This window comes from Equus asinus, chromosome 25, assembly GCF_041296235.1.
Source record: "Equus asinus isolate D_3611 breed Donkey chromosome 25, EquAss-T2T_v2, whole genome shotgun sequence".
NCBI classification, from domain to species: domain Eukaryota; kingdom Metazoa; phylum Chordata; class Mammalia; order Perissodactyla; family Equidae; genus Equus; species Equus asinus.
In genome coordinates, this window is record NC_091814.1 from 29,051,301 (window position 1) to 29,069,540 (window position 18,240).

Consider the following 18,240-nt stretch of genomic DNA (forward strand, 5'->3'; position numbering starts at 1 on the left):
CATGAGGAAGTGGTCAGACCAGTACACAATGTAGACCATTGAACCAGACAACTGTCCTGACCTCCACAAACAAGGCAATGTCACCACCACCAAAAACAACAAAAGGTGAGGAGAGGTTTTTGGACTAAAGACTAAAGACTAAAGAAATCTTTTTAGTCGTTTAGCAGCCCAAAAGTCTCTTCTCCTTTTTGTTATCTTACTTGTGGTGACGTTGCCTTGTTTGTAGAGGTGAGGCCAGTTGTCTTCTGCAGTGGTCTAGATTCTGCACTTGTCTCAGGACTACCTCATGACTGAATTCAGGCTAAACGTTGTCACCATAGCACTGCATAGTTAGTGCTGTCTGTTCCTCGCACAGCCCAGCTGGTGGCACAGAACGCCCGGTCTGTCACGTTGTCTTTTGCCAGTTGCTCCTGATTCTGCTGATGTGCAGGATGGGAACTGAGAGCAGCAAGGGTTAAGGTCTCTCATAACCGTGTGTGGGTCTAGGCGGTGGTCTCCTCAGTGACTTAGCGCAGTTGGAGGCCGAAGGGCTGGCCTTTTTCCCATCAAAGCAGGCTTTGCAGTAAAAACCTTGGAGAGTGCTTTGTGGTTGTGATGTTGATCTTCAGCATAGGATCCCTTCACTGTTCTGTTTGGGTTTTAAATTGATTTGCTGTTTCAGATTTTTTTCATCGAGTGAAAATGGTACTTTTTGTGATGCGGTTTCTTTCAAATCAGTAATATCTTTCCTTAGTTCCAGAGATCTTGGTATCTGAGAGACAGAAAGAGAAAATAAAAATGAAATGTGAGTCTTTGCAGGTCCCAATGATAGCTGAGCCTGGAGGGATGGCTATGTGGCGACAGAGGCCAGCAGGACGCTGAGCTCCTGTTGAGGGGAGGAGCTGAAGGAGGAGCACAGGCCGCTGAAGGGGAAAGTGAGAGCCACAAGGTAGAAGAAACACCTCCCTGCACTTCCATCCAGGCTGTGGTGCAGCATCGAGGGACACCCTGTCCTCACCCCACCAGGAGCCTGGTGACATCCCAGCTCAGAGCGGCTGCAGAGCCTTAGCCAGAGCCCTACCAGCCTTTCCTCAGCAGCCACTTCACTCCTGAAGCCCCTCAGTCTGGAGCAAAGTGATGGCTTTCCCACACCTCCCAGGGAGGGATGTGCTTAGCATCCACCCCCCACATTCAGAAACAGACTGCTGTCGGAACGAGAGGACCCTGGGCAGAGAAGCACACCCTCTTTAACTCCACGTCCCAGTGCTCTGAGGAGGAGGGGCACAACGCTTGAACTGGAACCCAGGCCTCAGGCCCTTTCCATAATTTGTGGAAGGTGAGAGCAAGGGCTCCGATCTGGAGGTGTCCACAGACCACAGACACTGTTGCATCACTTTGGCTCAACGGGAAAAAAGGTTTTACAGAGAAATTCTTCTCCAAAGAGACTGAGGAAAGAACCAAAAAAGGAGAAACTCAAAATGGAATTAACAAAAAGAGAGCAGGGACGGTAACCATGGCCTCATGCATTTTCCTTCATTCTTTAGCGTTGATTCCACACAGGATGCACCTTAGGGCATTTCTAGGAGTATTCTCAACATCTAGACCAAAAACTCCGAAGGGGAAGCATGAGGCACCTGGTTTGACTATGTTCTCTCCCACCCCACCCCTTTATTCCCCACAAAGCACTGCATAGGGCAAGATTCTCCTTTAGTCTTTTATGCCAGTGGAGAGAATGGCATAAGAAGCATAAACATGCAATCTTTTCCTGACTTTCAGCTGTTACTTACTATTACGTTCTCTTTAAGGGAATGAGCATAAAGATTCTCTTTGGGGCTTTTACTTAACGACAAAAATTGATCAATACTAAAATTCTCAAACTGGAGTGCTGAACGCATGGGACTTGAAATCAATTGGATGGAATAGGAACTTCTAGTTTTATATGAAAAATATTAAAGAAAATACTAAATTTTATTGTGCGTAATAAGGGAGGTATTGTTTTCTGTGCACTGGGTTTCAATGAAATGCTCGTTTCCTGTTTTATCTTGTCTTCAGAAAAGTTGGAGAAACTCTCCTCAAAGAAGGGCGGTCGGAAGTCTAATCCATTCATCTACCTCTTTTATCTTCTCACTTTTTTCCACGTTGTACAAAGAGTGCTGTTGAGAGAGGCATACAAATCCCCTCAATGGCTGATGGATATTCAGGCTTTTTAATGAAGCAGCCACACATTCTGGGCATTTCTATCCTGAACCTGAGATCATCGTAGAGGAATGGTCCTTGTCACGTCTAGCTGCATGTTAGAATCCCTGGGGAGCTTTTGAAATCTACTGAAGCCCAAACCCCACTCCTGACAATTTAAATGAGAATCGCCAGGTGGGAGGTCAAGGCACGGATCTTAATTAAATTTTCACCAGGTGCTTATTACAGGGCAGCGTTAATGCCAGCTCCAATGAGGCCCTGAGGTGAGGATGCTGAGTCCCTGGAAGCCCCATGCACATTAGCACAGGCCTGCACATGTGGGCCGAGGAGAAAGCTGGCTCCAGGCCAGTCCAGCACTCCCACCTGTGACCCAGGTTCTCATTTGGTTTTTGTCATCTGGGCTCTTTGTCCTCAGTTTTAACACTTCTTCTTCTTCTTCACATGGAGAGGTCCACGGTTAAGGGTTGTCCTAGGTCAGATTCCCAAAATGACTCAGGAGGAAGATCCATGTGTGAGTGATTCATTGAGAAGAAAGAGGCAGTGGAGTTGGGGAAGCTGGGAAGGGAAGGCAAAGAAATGAAGAAAGTGTGTGATTTCAGGCAAAGTGCCTTGTGTTCAGCGGCATCAATGATGCTCTTGTGATGAGGAGGACCATGGGCTCAGGCTTGCCCGTGGCTAAGATGAAAGCAGAGAGGGAATATCAGGACAGCAGCGGCAGGAACACAGCAGAGTTCAGAGAGCAAACGAGATGGAGCTGGCAGGGCCTGGCAGGGTGGCAGCCCCCATGGAAAACAGAGGGAAGGCCAGACAGAGGTCGCATCAGCTGTTGGAGTGAACAAATGAGGAAGAGAAGAGACAGCGGGAGATTGAGCTAGAATCTTAGCTAGAGAGCCATGAGGCATAAGTGCATCTAAGAGCCACCGATGTGATTACCTCAGTACCCTCAGCTGAAGGCTGGGGAAATTGCATGTTATCCTCCACTTGTTGAAGAGCAGTTTTCTTTTGATAATCTTCTGTTTCTGGGCACTTAAGGCAGCTGAGCCCTCAGGAGCATCACCCTCCAGCTTGGGAGGTTTCTTTCCTCTGAGGGAAGCATCGAAACCCAGTCCTGAAAAATAAAACCACAGCCAACAGGATCCATTGTTATTCCTGATCGTACTGGGACTTAATCCTCCACCCAGGAGGGACATCAAATAAGCAGAGTGGCCAGAACAAGAAAGGCCACTGAAAGTCCATGGGTGAGGTGAGGCCAATGGCGACACTTTCATATTTTCTCTTTCTTTGATCTTACTCACACTACCCAGTAGTGATGAGATTGCCAGGAGGTGTGGGAGAGGCCCATCACCTCCCCGCTCCCACCCTCTGACGACTAACAATGGACCAGAGCTTCGTATTCCCCTTTTCTCTCTCACCTTGGAAGAGCGGCCACTGATTTCTGAAGGGACCGTGGGCTCTAAAGCTCCAGGTGGTGGAGCAAAGGCCAAGCCTGGCTTTGCCGTCACCACAGTCCAACTGGTCCAGCTGCAGCAGCAGATAACTGGTCACCTGGGTGCCTGGCTGCAGCTGTGTCTGTGAAGCTTGCAGCTCTGGCCTTTGGAAACTCCAGTTTGTCCTCAAAGGCCCTCGGTGACCGGCCTCCAGGGTGGGAGCTGAAAGGAGAAGAGGGCTCAGTGGGACCAATCCCAGCTTTCCTTTCCTCAGCCCTGGGAGCCCACCCATTTCTAATGTCCATGCCTGTCAGTGAGACCACCCAGCGACCCAAAGAGAAAAGGCAGACCTCATGTGCATGAAGGAGCTGTCAGCTTCACGTGTGTCCCTGGGGATGCTGAGATGGCAGGTGACAGGATGCAGTGTCCCAGAAGTGAGAAACCCACTGAGTCCAGAGGACTTTGGATGGAGGATGAAGTCATGCCTGTGAATCTGTTCTCATTAACTTAGTCCTATGGCTTAGAGAGAAGGTTCTAGAGAGGCCTTAGGACATGGGGGAGAAAGCGATGTTGATGTGTACCCACAGTATAAAAGAACAGGGAGAGAAGTACGGCCACAAGTCTTCAGGTCCGGTAGAAGACACATTTGGGAAAACGTAGAACAGGGACCGAGTTATCCGAAGTTTTGTAAAGTTCTGCGGCCTTTTGAGCAGCTTTGTCTGTAATTTTTGACTGCCCTCCACCCACCCACACATGTAAATATCTATAGCCACGCAGGGCACCGGCAGCTACAGGACATGTAGTGGAGGTCTGAGTCCCCGATTGGAAACTTAGGGACAGAGAAGTGCCACAGAGTCAGACTTTGTGGTTCTTCAGGGAGGTAAGAGAGCGCTCAGTCCTGTGTCCCACACCCCTCGGTGGGGGCTGGGCAGTTCTCCCTAATAAACGTGTATATTTTGACTGTGCAATGAACACATACTCTCAGAAAGGGGGCTAACAAAGACTTCCAATAGCCTCAGGCCAGTCCAGGTCAGACTCAGGCGGGCTCCTGGCCCGCAGGGCCTGCTCTGCACTGCGTGGGCTCCCCTCTCTCCTGCCCTCTAGCCATCCTCATTCTCACCAAGGGTTCACTGTTCCATAGAAATGTCTCTGTGTGTCTGTTGCCATTTTGTCTTCCAGATCACAGACTCTCCTGACTCCTGTCCGTGCTCCATCCAGCCTCCCTCAAGGTGCGTTCCCTGGTTCCATCCTCTCTCACCAGCAAATGTCTCACCCGCCTTCTTACCCCAGATCCTGCCCCATCCTGTGCCTGCTCTGCTGGGGGAACTTCCTCTCCCCTCTCTGCTACACACCCTCAACTCTGCACCTCCTTTGCACTCCCTCCTTCTGTCTTCTGGCCCCTCTTTCTTCTACAGCATCGCTTCCCACACCTCCCTTAGATAAATCCTCTGGAATCAGCCTGCCCTCCAGCCCCCACCCCAGCCCTGCACCACATGCCTCTTCTGGCGTCCAGGTCTTTGTCCACAAGGACTTCTCTCGGGCTGTACCCTGTACTGCCTGTAGCCCCTCTGCTGCCATACACAGTGTTTACATGTTGTCATCAGCGAACCTCAACACAGGACGGGTCTGTGTAGAATTCAGGTGATCTCTTCACTTATCTCAGCCCATCTGCATGGGGCAATTTGTCCTTTCCTGCTGCATTTTGAACGATGGCCTGGCAAGGCCGTGCCCCATCACACACATCTCACTTCTGACGTGTGTCTGAGCATTTCTCATCCTCCTCATGGGGACCGAGACCTGGCTGTCAGGGTAACCGAGACACAGATGTGCAGCTTTACAACGGCGGCAGGACAACTCTAAGTGAGAGCAGAAAAGCCCCGAGGGCAGGGGCTGGTGAGACAGATCTCTCAGCCCTGGCTGATTTTCCATGGAGAGAGCTCCTCATGGAGCTGCAGCTCCCCTGGGAGGGCCTGGGTGAGCCGCTGGCTCTGCTCACAGGACGGAGTGCTCTGAGAGGGTAGGAGCTGGCAGATCGGCATGAGTGGAAACAGGAGTTCTTTGGATGAGTCTCCCAACTTTTCTGTTTACGTTTAAAATTGTTTGACATAGTTTGGAACAAAGCACAAGGAAGAGGGTGAGCACCATCCCCGCTTAGTCCCTGATGTTCCGACTGCTGAGAGCAGGAGACAGAGCCTGAGCAGGGGAGTCAGGCCAAACGGGGGCCACAGTCACACTGTGCACTGACTGGGGGTCTGGGGCTAGCAAAGTGACCTCGCTGAGCCTCAGTGCCCTCGGCTCCAACATGAGATACCTCACCTATTGAGAGTGGCTCTGTGAGGACCGAATGGGTTATAGTGTCCACGGAGCTCACTTGCTGAGGGGCGTGGCACACAACAGACACAAAAGGCCTGTGTGACATTTTCAGTCATGAATTGTTGTGATCCTCAGAAAGCCTTCGATTCTCTGCACCTCGGGAAGAACGGGAAACAGGAAAGAGGATGGTCCAGTGTGAAAAGGCACTTACTGACCCGAAAAGGTTGAAGGACCAATTGTTCATGGTCGATTTCACTATAAAATAGTCAGAGACAGTCAGGAACACCACAGAGTTTCTGGCTCTTCCTACAAGATGATTTCATGAGTAAAGGCTCCTAACAATCCAACTGCCTCGCCCAGAAGAGAAGTCCGGAAGATCGCCTCCGGGAGAGGAGATGAAAACTGTGTTTGAATCTCCCTGCTTGAGGAAATGGCAGCCCCAGTGGGATCTTGCTCACCAGGGAGGACTTTTCTGAAGATAATGGATAGGGAAGCTTGTGTGCTTTGCTCATAAATTAGGCCAATACCCCCATCAGGTACACAGGCTGTTGATAGTTTACATGAGATGATACCGCCGAGACTAGACACGTGATTGAAACTACAACCTCCACACGGAATAAATCAATGGTGTTGCACAAAGGACGAAACCCATGGCCATTGGTGGAGGATGAAAAATCAGAATGAGAGCTTTGGCTTCATTGAAAACACAGAAACAGGCAGGATTTGGTGTTCAGGATCTCGTATCCAAATGCTTCAGAAGCGGGTTGGCACCCCAGGGGAAAAACTTTGAGCTTGGGAACCATGTAATACATGTTGCAAATATTGAGCAGACTGCAAACCTGTGTGGAAAGCCAGAGAGTTTGTACAAAACTACTCAGGAAATACAAGCAGCAACATCATTCCATGAGTATGAGAATTCTTAGGATGAAAAAGAGATGTTTTTCACAAATTCCTCCAGGTAACAAAATGATGGCTTAGACTTTTCCATTATCCCTCTATTTCCCCTCTTGAACCTGACTTGATAGGAACAGTCTGCAGTTGTGAGAAATGCCAGGTGACAGGAGTTGAGACTAGAAGAAGAAAACTATCCGACCACAGGATGCTTCTTAAAATTAACTTCAGGAGCACAACTCAAACTAGAAGGAGTCTACAGAACCCATTGGCAGGGATGCACCTCTCAGCCAATGCAGGGTGCTGGATTCAAAGAACATAGACATTACCAGAAAACCGCAAGGAATTTGTGCCATTTACAGTGGGAGTACTCACCCTCTGCATCCAGGGTTTGGAAGATTTCGTGTCTGTCAAATGACAATGAAGAATCACTGTAAGGTCTGTAGGAGGAGGACACGTCATGTTCAATGGAACAAAAAACAAAATATTTATTCACGGCGTCCTTGGAGAATCCATTATCTTTCATATAGAGCAGATTGCTGCTGAGGGTGTTGGGGTACAGATGAGTGAAGATAAAAAAAAGGCATTAGGAAAGACAAAAACCAAGGGACGGTTTGGATGGGAAGGATGAGAGTGGGATCACCTAAAACAGAATTAAGGCACCCATGAAGAGAGAAAAAGGAAACTTGCCCTGTCTAGGAAGAGAGTGTGGTTGGAAAGTGAACAGGAGAGAGAGGGAGATCATTAGAGAGAAAAAGAGAAAGAGGGAAAGACAAGTGCAACAAGGACCCAGCAGAGATAGCTTAGAGGATGGAGGAAAAGAAAAGATTAGGAGAAAGAGGGAAAAAATGTGATGAGAAAGAGGATTGAATATACCAGGAGACGAGAGACATGAAAAACGTAAACTCAGAAAAGAAGAAGGGTGGCATGAATAGTATTGCATAAAGTGGGCAGGGCATAAGCGAAGCAGCCAAGGGTAAACTGACACTGGCATGAGGGTAAACGCAGAGGAAGCTGGGCTTTCGGATGTATTTTAGTACCAATTGGGGCATGATGCGGACTTTGGTCACGAATGACCGTCTTGGCCGGGAAATAGCCGCCACCGTGAGAACGGCAACCGGGCAGAGGCAGACATGCGTCCTCCGCTGGGTGACAGAACAAAGAGAGAACGGGAGAGTGCACGCCATCCGCTGACAGATGAGCACACCTCCGGCCTCTGACTGCACGTGACCACACTGGAGCGAGATCACGGAATTGGCCCATCTGAGGACCACGGTGAGAAACACAGAGCACTCTGGGAAAGGGACACTTGGTGGTTGTCTGCATGGGGAAACGGGGATAGCGAGCACTTCCTGATGTCCCTATATCTGAGATCATCACATTTCCCCTTCAAATGAAGTCCCTTCTTGTTTCATTGTATAATCCCCTTGATGGTCTCCATTCTATGCTTCTTTCTTGACTGTTTACAGAACAGGTACATTTTTCTCATCTCACTGCATTTTTGTTGTTTAATGCGGTTAATCATCCCTTTAGTTTTTGCACTGCTAGTTTACTTCCTTCCAGAGACCATCATTAATGTGTAGCAGTTAGATATGCGTCTCACCCTGATTTTTGTTGCAGGAGAGAATAGACCTTTTCTCTATGTGCATGATTTCCTAAGGGTGTTGCGTTCTCGTGTGTCAGACTTACAGGTCCATAGAGACGAGTGACATTGAAGTTAACAGAGCCTTTTCCTTGTTGGTTGAGTGAATTAAATCATTACAACCTCCACGTTTCCTTCTCTTGCCTCTGGCACTTGTGACTTTGTTCCCCTCACTTACTGTTCTTTCTGAGACCGTCTCCACATTTTCCCCACCCATTACCGGCACCAGATTATTCATTGTCACCTGTGAGTGAGTGTGCCTTGTGTCTTTTCATCTTCCTTGTCTTCGTTATTCCCTGCAAATAAATTCAGAAATGTCCAGTTAGCTCTTTCCCACTTTAACCTCTATAAACGCAGTGACCTCAACAGCCATAGAGACATAAATATCTATGCAGGAGTCCGTATGGTCTTGAAGTCCTAGCGCATTGTCTTGAAAGCATTGCCCCAGCATGGATTTCTGATTTATCAGGCGGTGTGTCTGTGATCCGCTGGATCACCATCATTGCAGACTCTGCCTGAAATTGGGCAAAAGTTTAAGCTGTCTTTTGTTCCTCATATCACTGGGTACTTGTCCAGCTTCCATCTTGAATTCTGCGACTGCGTGCTCCATTCTGCCACAAATCCTGCCAAAGGCACAGGCCCTATATCCCTTCCCAGCTCTCACAGAGAACCTCGTCCTTTCTCTAAGGAGACAAGAAAGAACCCAAGCCAACATCCCTCATCTGGGGACTTTAAGGGCCCTCCAAGTTGGCTTCTGTGTGTTGTGGAGGGAAATTCTCTCTACGGAAAGGTCTCCAGTCTAAACTCTCTACCACCAAGTTCTACCACATCCAGTACCTTGCCCAACCCCACAGAGCGAGGGGCTTGCTTTGTTCTGAAGTGCATTCACAGACATTCCTACGTTTGATGACTACAGTTACCGTGAACAGATTATTGGATCCATTTTACTGCTGAGGAGATTGATACGGATGAAGTAAAAATCAATCTCTCACCCAGTGTTAGTACCGTCAGCTCTCAGGCTGGAGCCTGGGAAGGGCCACCCTTAGTCCAAGGCTCTTTTCACTCAAACAAGCTGCCTCCTGTCACGTCCTCTTTTGTGTCCTCTGACAGTAGGTAGGTGTGGCCTCCTGCCCTAAAGGTCACAGTCCATCAGGAAGGAAGCCGACACTTGCACCACTATGACCTCCACCCTGGGCATATCTGCTCTCTGCGCCCACCTAGCCAGTCCTGGTCCTACCACGGTCCCAAGTGCAACACGCAAACTGGGACAGCTTGTCAAAACATTATGAGGGGAGGTGTGGAGGGTCTTGTGAGCCAGGCACCTTGGAGAAGTTCAGTGCAGTGAGGGCCTGTGGCCACCTTACCTGGGCCGAGTATGTGGGCAAGGTGCTTGGCCAGCCTATATCCCTCAGCCAGTTGCTGGCGGAAGGCCTGCCCTTGGTGGTCGTCAGAGCCGTCGTGTGTCAGCAGGTCATTGAGGTGCTGACTCAGCAGGGCCCACACTTCTCGCCCTTCCTGTAACTTGTGCCGCAGATAGGCCAGTTGCTGCTCCTGCTCTTGAATTAGGAGATTGGATTCCCTAAGGTGGGACAGAAGAGAAAACTTGAGAGTCCAAAGGGATGAGTGACAGATTCTAAAGATTTTCAAGATTTCTGTGAGAACTGCCCCCAAGGAGTCCTCAGAGAATTCTGGCCGATGTGTGGCGACTTGCCTGTGGCAAAGAGAAAGAGGAAGGTAAATCACAGCTTTCCTCTGTATCAGAGAGAGCTCCTGTCAGATGCCTGGACATCCTAGTCATTGTTTCTGCTGTCAACAAAACCAGGTGTCTTCCTAAACCTGTTTTAAAAACGTGTCTCTTCAGTTAACCCCTTCAGCCATGCCCGCTTCTATGTTGAAATACACATGGTGCATTCTGCAGTGAATGGACACAAAGCCAGACACAGAAATGTGCACGAGCACAGCTGGGTTAGCTGGAAAGAACACGAGAATGACAGGGTCAAGGAGACAGAATTCTTTAGAAAGAAAACACAACAAGCCCTCGTGAGACAGGCGGTGATTGTGATTAAAGGGAAATGAGCGGGTGATGGCACAACACTGTCAACGTACTAAATGCCACCGAATTGTTCACCTCAATTTGTGCAAATTCGTGTTTGGTGAATTTCAGTTCAAAAATTTATAGTTTTGAAAAAAAAAGAGTAAGTGAGCCTCTGAATAACTGGAGTCCATAATTTTCCAATTACTTTTCCCTAGTTGCTTTATAAACATTTGAACACAAGTGCCTGCCACGTACATTTCTGCCTTCTCTTGGCCCAAAGTTGCTCCCTGCCCCACTTCAGCTTTTCCCACAGCTACCCACCAGCCTACCCCCACACAGCCCTCCTTACCTGAGCTTCTCGGCTAGCGCTGACTTCTCTGCCAGCTTCCCCTCCTCAAAAGGCAGCTTGTCCCCAAGCACGGATTCAATGATGTCTTTGCACTCTCCACACTCTGAAAAAGGACAGAGAGCCCTGCCTCAGTGGAAAGCTGGCCATGCTGCTGTGGTCACTGCCTTCAAGGGAGGAAGCAGGGTCCATGCCCAGTACCAGGCTCCACACTGGGATTTCCGCACCTTATTCCTCGGCCTCCAAACTACTACACAGCATGTGGTTACTCCCCATTTTAGAGCTGAGGAAAGAGAAGCTCCAAGGCACAGAAAGTAACTAGATACATTAACTTCTATTTGACAAAGGCAGAATTCCCATCCCCTGAGACTGACCCTGAGTCGTGGGCCTTAGTCACGTTACCAAGCCTCGCAGCCTCTTAAGTGAAACACCAAGCAGGCGCGTGCAGTAGCGATTGCCTGTGTGCTTGGGAAGGCCCGGTGGACTCTACTGACTGTTGGTTCCCTTGAGCTCAGAATTTCAAGGTCAAGTACATCCAAGATAAAGACATTTATATGGATTCAACCCTGTAAAATATTATGCATTTGCCCATAAATTTCTGAAGGAAACGTGCACAGATACTAAGAAAGTTTGTGTTAAATTAAAAGCAATAGAAGGAAGAACTAACAAATAGTGTTGACCCTGTGACAGGGACTTACAGAAATCATCCATGTGATGCATTGCAACAACTCAAACAAGTAGGTACCATGACAGCACCGTATTAACAGAGGAGGAAACTGAGGCACAGAAAGACACACAGCTTGGATTGGAGCCCAGAAAGACTGGCCCAGAGTCCATGCTCTTCACCACTGCACCGTGTTACATTGACACCCAGGTCTCAAGTGATATCTTTCTTCTTCATCAGCTTCAAAATGTGTTTCCTACAGTTACGCTGTGATTCTAAGGCAGGATGTAAATAAAACTTCGTTTGTCCTTTCCTGAAAGCTCATCTCTTCACTTTTTAAATGGCAGGCTTTGATTTTCTCTGTGTCAGTCATTTTAGTTACTCCCCCCTCAATGGCTTATTGAAAAGCAATTGTAGGAAACGACCCCAATTCAGGCTCCGAGTTGTCAAGATCCTTCTAAACACTCTGCTGTGCACATGCCCTGGTTGTCACGGTTCTTGTCGTCACTACAGCCCAGTCTCACTGAGCAGGCAATCGAGCTTCCAGTTTTGAGGCTGACTGGGGCAGGGAGGGGCCTGCCTCACACACTGGCTTGAGTTTTCCTGGGGCTAGTGGTCTCCCCCACCTACCTCACTTTGTGGCCTCAATTTGGCCACAGGTCTCATAGCCCAGACTCTCAAGGTCACCTGGACCTGTTGGTTGCCCTGCATCCCTGAGGGTTCACCCGCTGAGCGGGAGACACAGGTGGTGGGACAGATTCTCTGGTTTCCATAGAAACAGCCCCAACCTTACCACAGGGTGTCAAACGTCTTCCTCAGACTCAGGAAGAAGAGCCCGTGCCCTGGAAGAGAGGGCTTCCCTCTCACCAGGGCATTCCCTGTCTTGATGGTGTCACTCCTGGATAGCACAGTTTCGGTGAGGAGCATATTCATCTTTAAGCTCCTATAAAGCAGCTACTATCATCTGTTTTCCCACTGTAAGTAGCACAGTGCTTTGCCCATGGGACCTCAGAGAAGCTTGAACTGAGGGAGTTCACTTGTCCCAGACATTTAGGCCAAGAGCGATGCAGGATGTGGTAAAGGACAGAGAGGATGCTGAGAGAAACAGTGCAGCCCTTTCCTGAGAGGAAGACGCAATTGTGTGGCTGCACCAGCAATCGATGTCTGGGACTCGAATTCTAAAGCCGCCCTATACCACACTGCAAATCTGAAAAAGTTGCTAAACTCTTTGTGCATCAGTTTCTCCATCCCCAGCAAAATGAGGGCAAAATACCTACCTCTGACTTTCCTGGATTGTGGTCAGAATGAAAGTTATTTTGACAAAGGGACCAGAGGATAAAGTCTGGAGAAATTTTAGTGTCTTAGAGGGCAGACAGGGATCACTCACCCATCTGGGGAGCACGGCCCTGGGAGACTTACTGTGCTTCTGCAGCTCGGTGGCCAGGGAGTAGGCAGCAGCTTCGGATACAAGGAATTCCTCCATGAGGGCTTGGAAGTCCTGCTTGCTTTGTGCCAGCTGTGAACGCAATTCCTGGTTGGACTCCTGGAGGGTCACCTCTGCCCTCGGATCAGACAAAGCGTGAGGACACACGGCCATGGTGATGTTGGCAGAAGAGGTAGAGCCAGAGACTGGGCAGAGAAACCCAAACATATAATGAGTGAAAAACAAGCAAAGACAAAAAGGTTTCATCAGGCCAGAGGGGTGTTATACACAGGAATCCTTAACTTACCGTTGGGGACAACTAGATCAACACTCTACAACAGCTGAGGGTCCGGAACTGCCGAAACAAGGTTCAAGATGACAGAGCTCAGAGCCACAGGCACCGCCTGCAGCTCAGAGTCAGACAGGAGTGATGGAGAGAGGCCCCAGCGCGCCGGTTAATGGTCTGGTGTTGCAATAACAGAATTGGAAGGTGGAGGTGTCATGGAATCTTAGGAGCCCCTGCCTTCCAGTTGCCTAGGCCCTGCTGCTACCCCAGGCTGCCCGGCCTTTTCTGAAGGCCACTGCTGATGGGCATCACCCAAAAGCAGCTGTCTACTCTCGTGGTGACACTACCGACCTGTCTCTTTCCAGAAAATATCTAAGCATAGTTCTCAGTGCCCATTCCTGTGTGCATCTCAAAACAGAAAGAGAAACCAGTGTCCCAACAAAGTTTGTCTTCTGAAGCACCGTCACGAAGTCACCCCACTTTCTCTCTAAATGTAAACCGATCTGAAGGTTTTCCCATACGTGAAAGATGGCAAACTTTTAGACTCTCATGCTGCTATTCGCTGGGCTTTCTCCAGTTTTTTCTACATCCATTAAAAGGGACAAAAGCAGAGTGTAATACTAAGTGAATGAATACTTCGTTAAAAAGTTATTCTCTGTCCTGACTCACAATACTCCTCTTGCTGCATCCCTGTGTTGTGTCGACTTCTTGCCCCTCACTAGGGCAGCATGTTGGCTTATCTTCAAACTTAAGTCAGTGTGACAGCTCTACCTCCTAAAATCTTTCTCTATGTGTGGGCCGCTTTTGTGGTTGTTACTTTTTAAATGTCTGTAAACACTATCTTTCCTACTTGTTGCTTCCGGATATCCACATATTATGCCTTCTAGTCCCACAAGAGCTCTTTTCCAGCTCTGAAAATGATTACAGTGGTTTATGAGTATATCCTGAATACACGTAGTGGCCCTTTCTTTTGCAAACACTTGTCAACCTGATGCTATTTCTTGTCGTCATTCAGTTCACTCACGTTTGGAACAGATCAGGGATGCGGAGCAGTGTTGATGGATCGTTGCTGGACAGATCCCTTCGAGCTGTCGTCATGCTACTGACCTGCGGTTATATTCCTCTACCAGAATGTGGAATTTCAAAGTCATGGTTCAGGGATGGTGGATGACCCACAGTGTATGTGTGTGATGGGGTTCAGTGACAGAGAAGCTGAGGTTGACAAGAGAGGCACAGGCAGGCAGGGGAAAGTGGTGCCCTGAATGCCCTGCTCACTTTCTTGTCATCTCTTCCCACCCGGGTCTTGTGAAGAGGAGACCTGGGAGACCCCCTGTGGCATTGGTCACTTCAGTTTAGCTGCTGCACTCGCCCGAGCTGAGGGCGCAATGGGTCTGGCCATGTACCACCGAGCTTTCATGTCAAGGTAAAGGACAGAGGACCGCATCAACCGCTTTGGAAGCTCATCTCCTCCCCACACCACGCCATCCTCCAACGACACTGTGGAATGCTATTGGTGTGTCAGAGCCATGAAAAGCTTTAAAGAAATCTCTCTTTTGGTGTCAGTTGGATGTGACATTCTTTTCTTTATGTCTCAAAGTCTGTGGTCTAGTGGGCCCAACTGTCCTGAACTGGAATGGACTTGCCAACTTTCTGGTGTTTTGTTAGGTGGCTAGAATATTTATACGATTTTCTGACTTCAAACCTCACTGTTGAAGTTTGAATGAATAATGACAGGATTTACTTCGTAAAGTGAGAGACTCAGAGAAGATTGGTCTCATTGATGAGCAGAAAGAGTAAATTTCACTTCTACTCAAAGCACGCTAGAATTTGAAATTATGGCTCTCACTGTTGTCAAGGTGGAGTGCCGGGTACCTGAGGCGTATGTCCCTAAGGCTTCATGTCTATGCTATAAAATGGATGAAGTTAAAATGCAGTCAGATGGGCCAGGTCCCCTTCCATTCTAGAGTCCTCCAACAGTTTCTCCCCTGCTTTAGCGACTTGATTGAAAGTATCCTTGTTGTTCTGCTCTATCCTGCTTTTGTCTTTTGCATAAAAGTTATACAGCTTCATGTTTCCTACCCCCAGGTCAATCATTATAATAAGCACCTGCATCCAAAGCAGTCCTGAGACAAAAGAAACAAAGCTGGAGGTATGGTACTCCCTGATTTCAAAATATACTACAAGCTCTATTAACCAAAACATTACGGGGCCAGCCCGTCGGCAGGCAGAGTGCTTTGAGCTCACATGTGCCACTTCAGCGGCCCAGGGTTCGCCAGTTCGAATATAGGGTGTGGACCTACTCACTGCTTAACAAGTCATGCTGTGGCACCGGTCCTACAGAAAAGAAAATAGAGGAAGATGTGCACAGATGTCAGCTCAGGCCCAATCTTCCACAGCAAAAAGGTGAAGATTGGTAGCAGATGTTAGATGAGGACTAAACTTCCTCAAAAAAAAAAATCATGATACTGGAAAGAAAACAGACACAAAGATCAATGGAACTGAATGGAGAGCACAGAAATAAACCCTCACATCTATGGACAGCTAATCTTTGACAAAAGAGCCAAGAACGTACAGTGGGGAAAGGAATGTCTCTTCAATAAATGTGACTGGGAAATTGGACAGCCACATGCAAAAGAATGAAAGTAGACCATTATCTTACACGACACAGAAAATTAACTCAAAATGCATTAAGGACTGGAATGTAAGACCTGAAACCAGAAAATTAGAAGAAAACATAGGCAGTGCACTCTTTGACATTGGTCTTCACAGTATCCTTTGGATTATCATGTCTCCTCAGGCAAGGGAAACAGAAGCAAGAAGAAACAAATGGGACTACGTCAAACAAGACTTCTTAACTCACGGTTGAGAACGACTTGATCAGCACTCCACAACAGCTGAGGGTCCGGAACTGCCAAACAAGGTTCAAGATGCCAGAGCTCAGAGCCACAGGCACCGCCTGTAACTCAGAGTCAGACAGGAGTGATGGAGAGAGGACTCAGTGCGCCAGTTAACGGTCTGGTGTTACAATAACAGAATTGGAAGGTGGGGGTGTCATGGAATCTTAGGAGCCCCTGCCTTCCAGTTGCCTAGGCCGTGCTGATACCCAAGGCTGCCTGGTCTCTTCCAAAGGCCACCACTGTTGGGGACCACCTTTCAGCCACCACTCCCAATAGCTGTCTGCCCTTCTGCTGATAGCGACCTGTTTCCAAAAAATATCGAAGCATAATTCTCACCGTTCTTTCTTATGTGTGTGTCTAAAAACACCGAGACAAAACTGTCCCCCTTTTATTTCTTGGGATATTAAGCATGGCAAGGGATACCATCAACACAATGAAAAGACCATTACCAACTGGGAGAAGATATTTGCCAATCATAAATCAGATAAGGGGCTAATATGCAAAGTATAGAAAGAACTTATACAACTCAACAACAACAAAACAAACAGGAAAAACCCAATTAAAACATGTGCGGAGGATCTTAGATAGTTTTCCAAACAAGGTATTCAGGTGGCCAATAGGCACCTGAGAAGACGTTCTACATCACTAATTCCTAGGGAAACGCAAATCCAAACCATAATGAGATATCACCTCATGCTTGTCAGAATGGCTATCACGAAAAAGAAAATAAGTGTTGGAGAGGATGTAGAGAAAAGGGAACCCTCATATGTTACTGGTGGGAATGTAAACTGGGGCAGCCACTATAGAAAACAGCATGGAGATCTCTCAGAAAACAAAAAACAGAACTACCATATAATCCAGGTAGTCCACTTCTGTGTATTTATCCAAAGAACACAAACTCACTGATTCCAAAAGATTTATGCACCCCTATTTTCATGGGAGCATTATTCATAACAGCCGAGACTTGCAAGCAACCTAAGTGACCATCAACAGATGAATGGATAAAGACGATGTGACACACACACACACACACACACACACACCATGGAGTACTACTCAGCCATAAAAAGAGGGAATCTTGCCATTTTTGACAACGTGGAGGGAACTTGAGAGTATTATGCTAAGCGAAATAAGTCTGACGGAGAAAGTCAAATGCCATAGGATTTCACTCATACATGGAAGATAAAATAACAACAACAAATAAACATATAAACACAGAGAATAAATTGCTGTTTCCCAGAGGCGAAGGGGGGAGGGGAGAGGGCAAAGGGGTAAAGGGGCACATATGCTGGGTGACTGATGACAACCAGACTTCTGGTAGTGAATCTGATGGAGTCGATACAGAAGTTGAAAGATAATGATGTACACTAACATTGATATAATGTTATAAACCAGTATTACTGCAATAAAAATTAATTTAACAGAAAAAGGAAATATATGTCAAGCAGAGATGGAATACCCGTTGCGAGAAATTAGAGGTCCTCTGCCGAGGCATACCCTTGCAGCGTCTAAATTTCTGCCATTAAAAATTCACCTCTTCGGATCAAAACATCCCACAGGAATACCCTGTTAAAATGTTAAGCTTACCTGGAATATTAATTCTATCAGCATCATAGGCTCACAACAAGTGGTAAGAAGATCACTGAAAAACCAAGAAGAATGGATTTGACCGAAGACTTATAACAATATTACAAAGATGAATGTTCTTGGCTGTACTCTTACCAATTTCTTAAGAACCCCAACTCTCTTCAAATTCCTTTGAAATAGCTCTGGGAATCCCCCAAGGGGACTGAAATCTGCATTCCAGAAACTTCTCTGGTCACCAAGGTGCACCTGCCATTTGGTCATCTGGTAGCTGCAGATAACCAAAGGGACAACTATGCTCTGAGGCCACCAAGGACTCTATGATGAAGATCTCTGCCATCTCCGGTGCCAGCTCTCCTGCCAGTGCCTTCCACTCTGTGGCTGCTGAGGCCCGACGTGGAAGGAATTCCTGTCTCTCCCAGGAAGCCATCTTTCCTCTCAGCCCCAACTCTAGCCCACCGTTGCTTCTTATGTCTGGAGCCTTCCTGTATCGACATTTTACCACTTTCCTCACTATTTCATTAGAACTCGTGTGTATCAGAGTTCTGAGTTGAAAC

At 47.8% G+C, this 18,240-nt stretch overlaps 1 protein-coding gene across 1 annotated transcript; it reads right to left on the minus strand.

Annotated features, from left to right (window-relative positions):
• Positions 1–269: 269 nt before the first annotated feature.
• LOC123280755 (putative NBPF family member NBPF5) lies at positions 270–14,502 on the minus strand. The gene is made up of 9 exons (XM_044758484.2): positions 13,224–14,502; positions 12,913–13,122; positions 10,833–10,935; positions 9,813–10,027; positions 8,693–8,744; positions 7,182–7,246; positions 3,588–3,824; positions 3,109–3,283; positions 270–751 (listed from the first exon to the last, which is right to left on the minus strand). The coding sequence occupies exons 2-9, from the start codon at positions 13,088–13,090 to the stop codon at positions 730–732; spliced, it is 1,047 nt and encodes a 348-aa protein (XP_044614419.2). The 5' UTR covers positions 13,091–13,122; positions 13,224–14,502; the 3' UTR covers positions 270–729.
• Between the last annotated feature and the right edge of the window lie 3,738 nt (positions 14,503–18,240).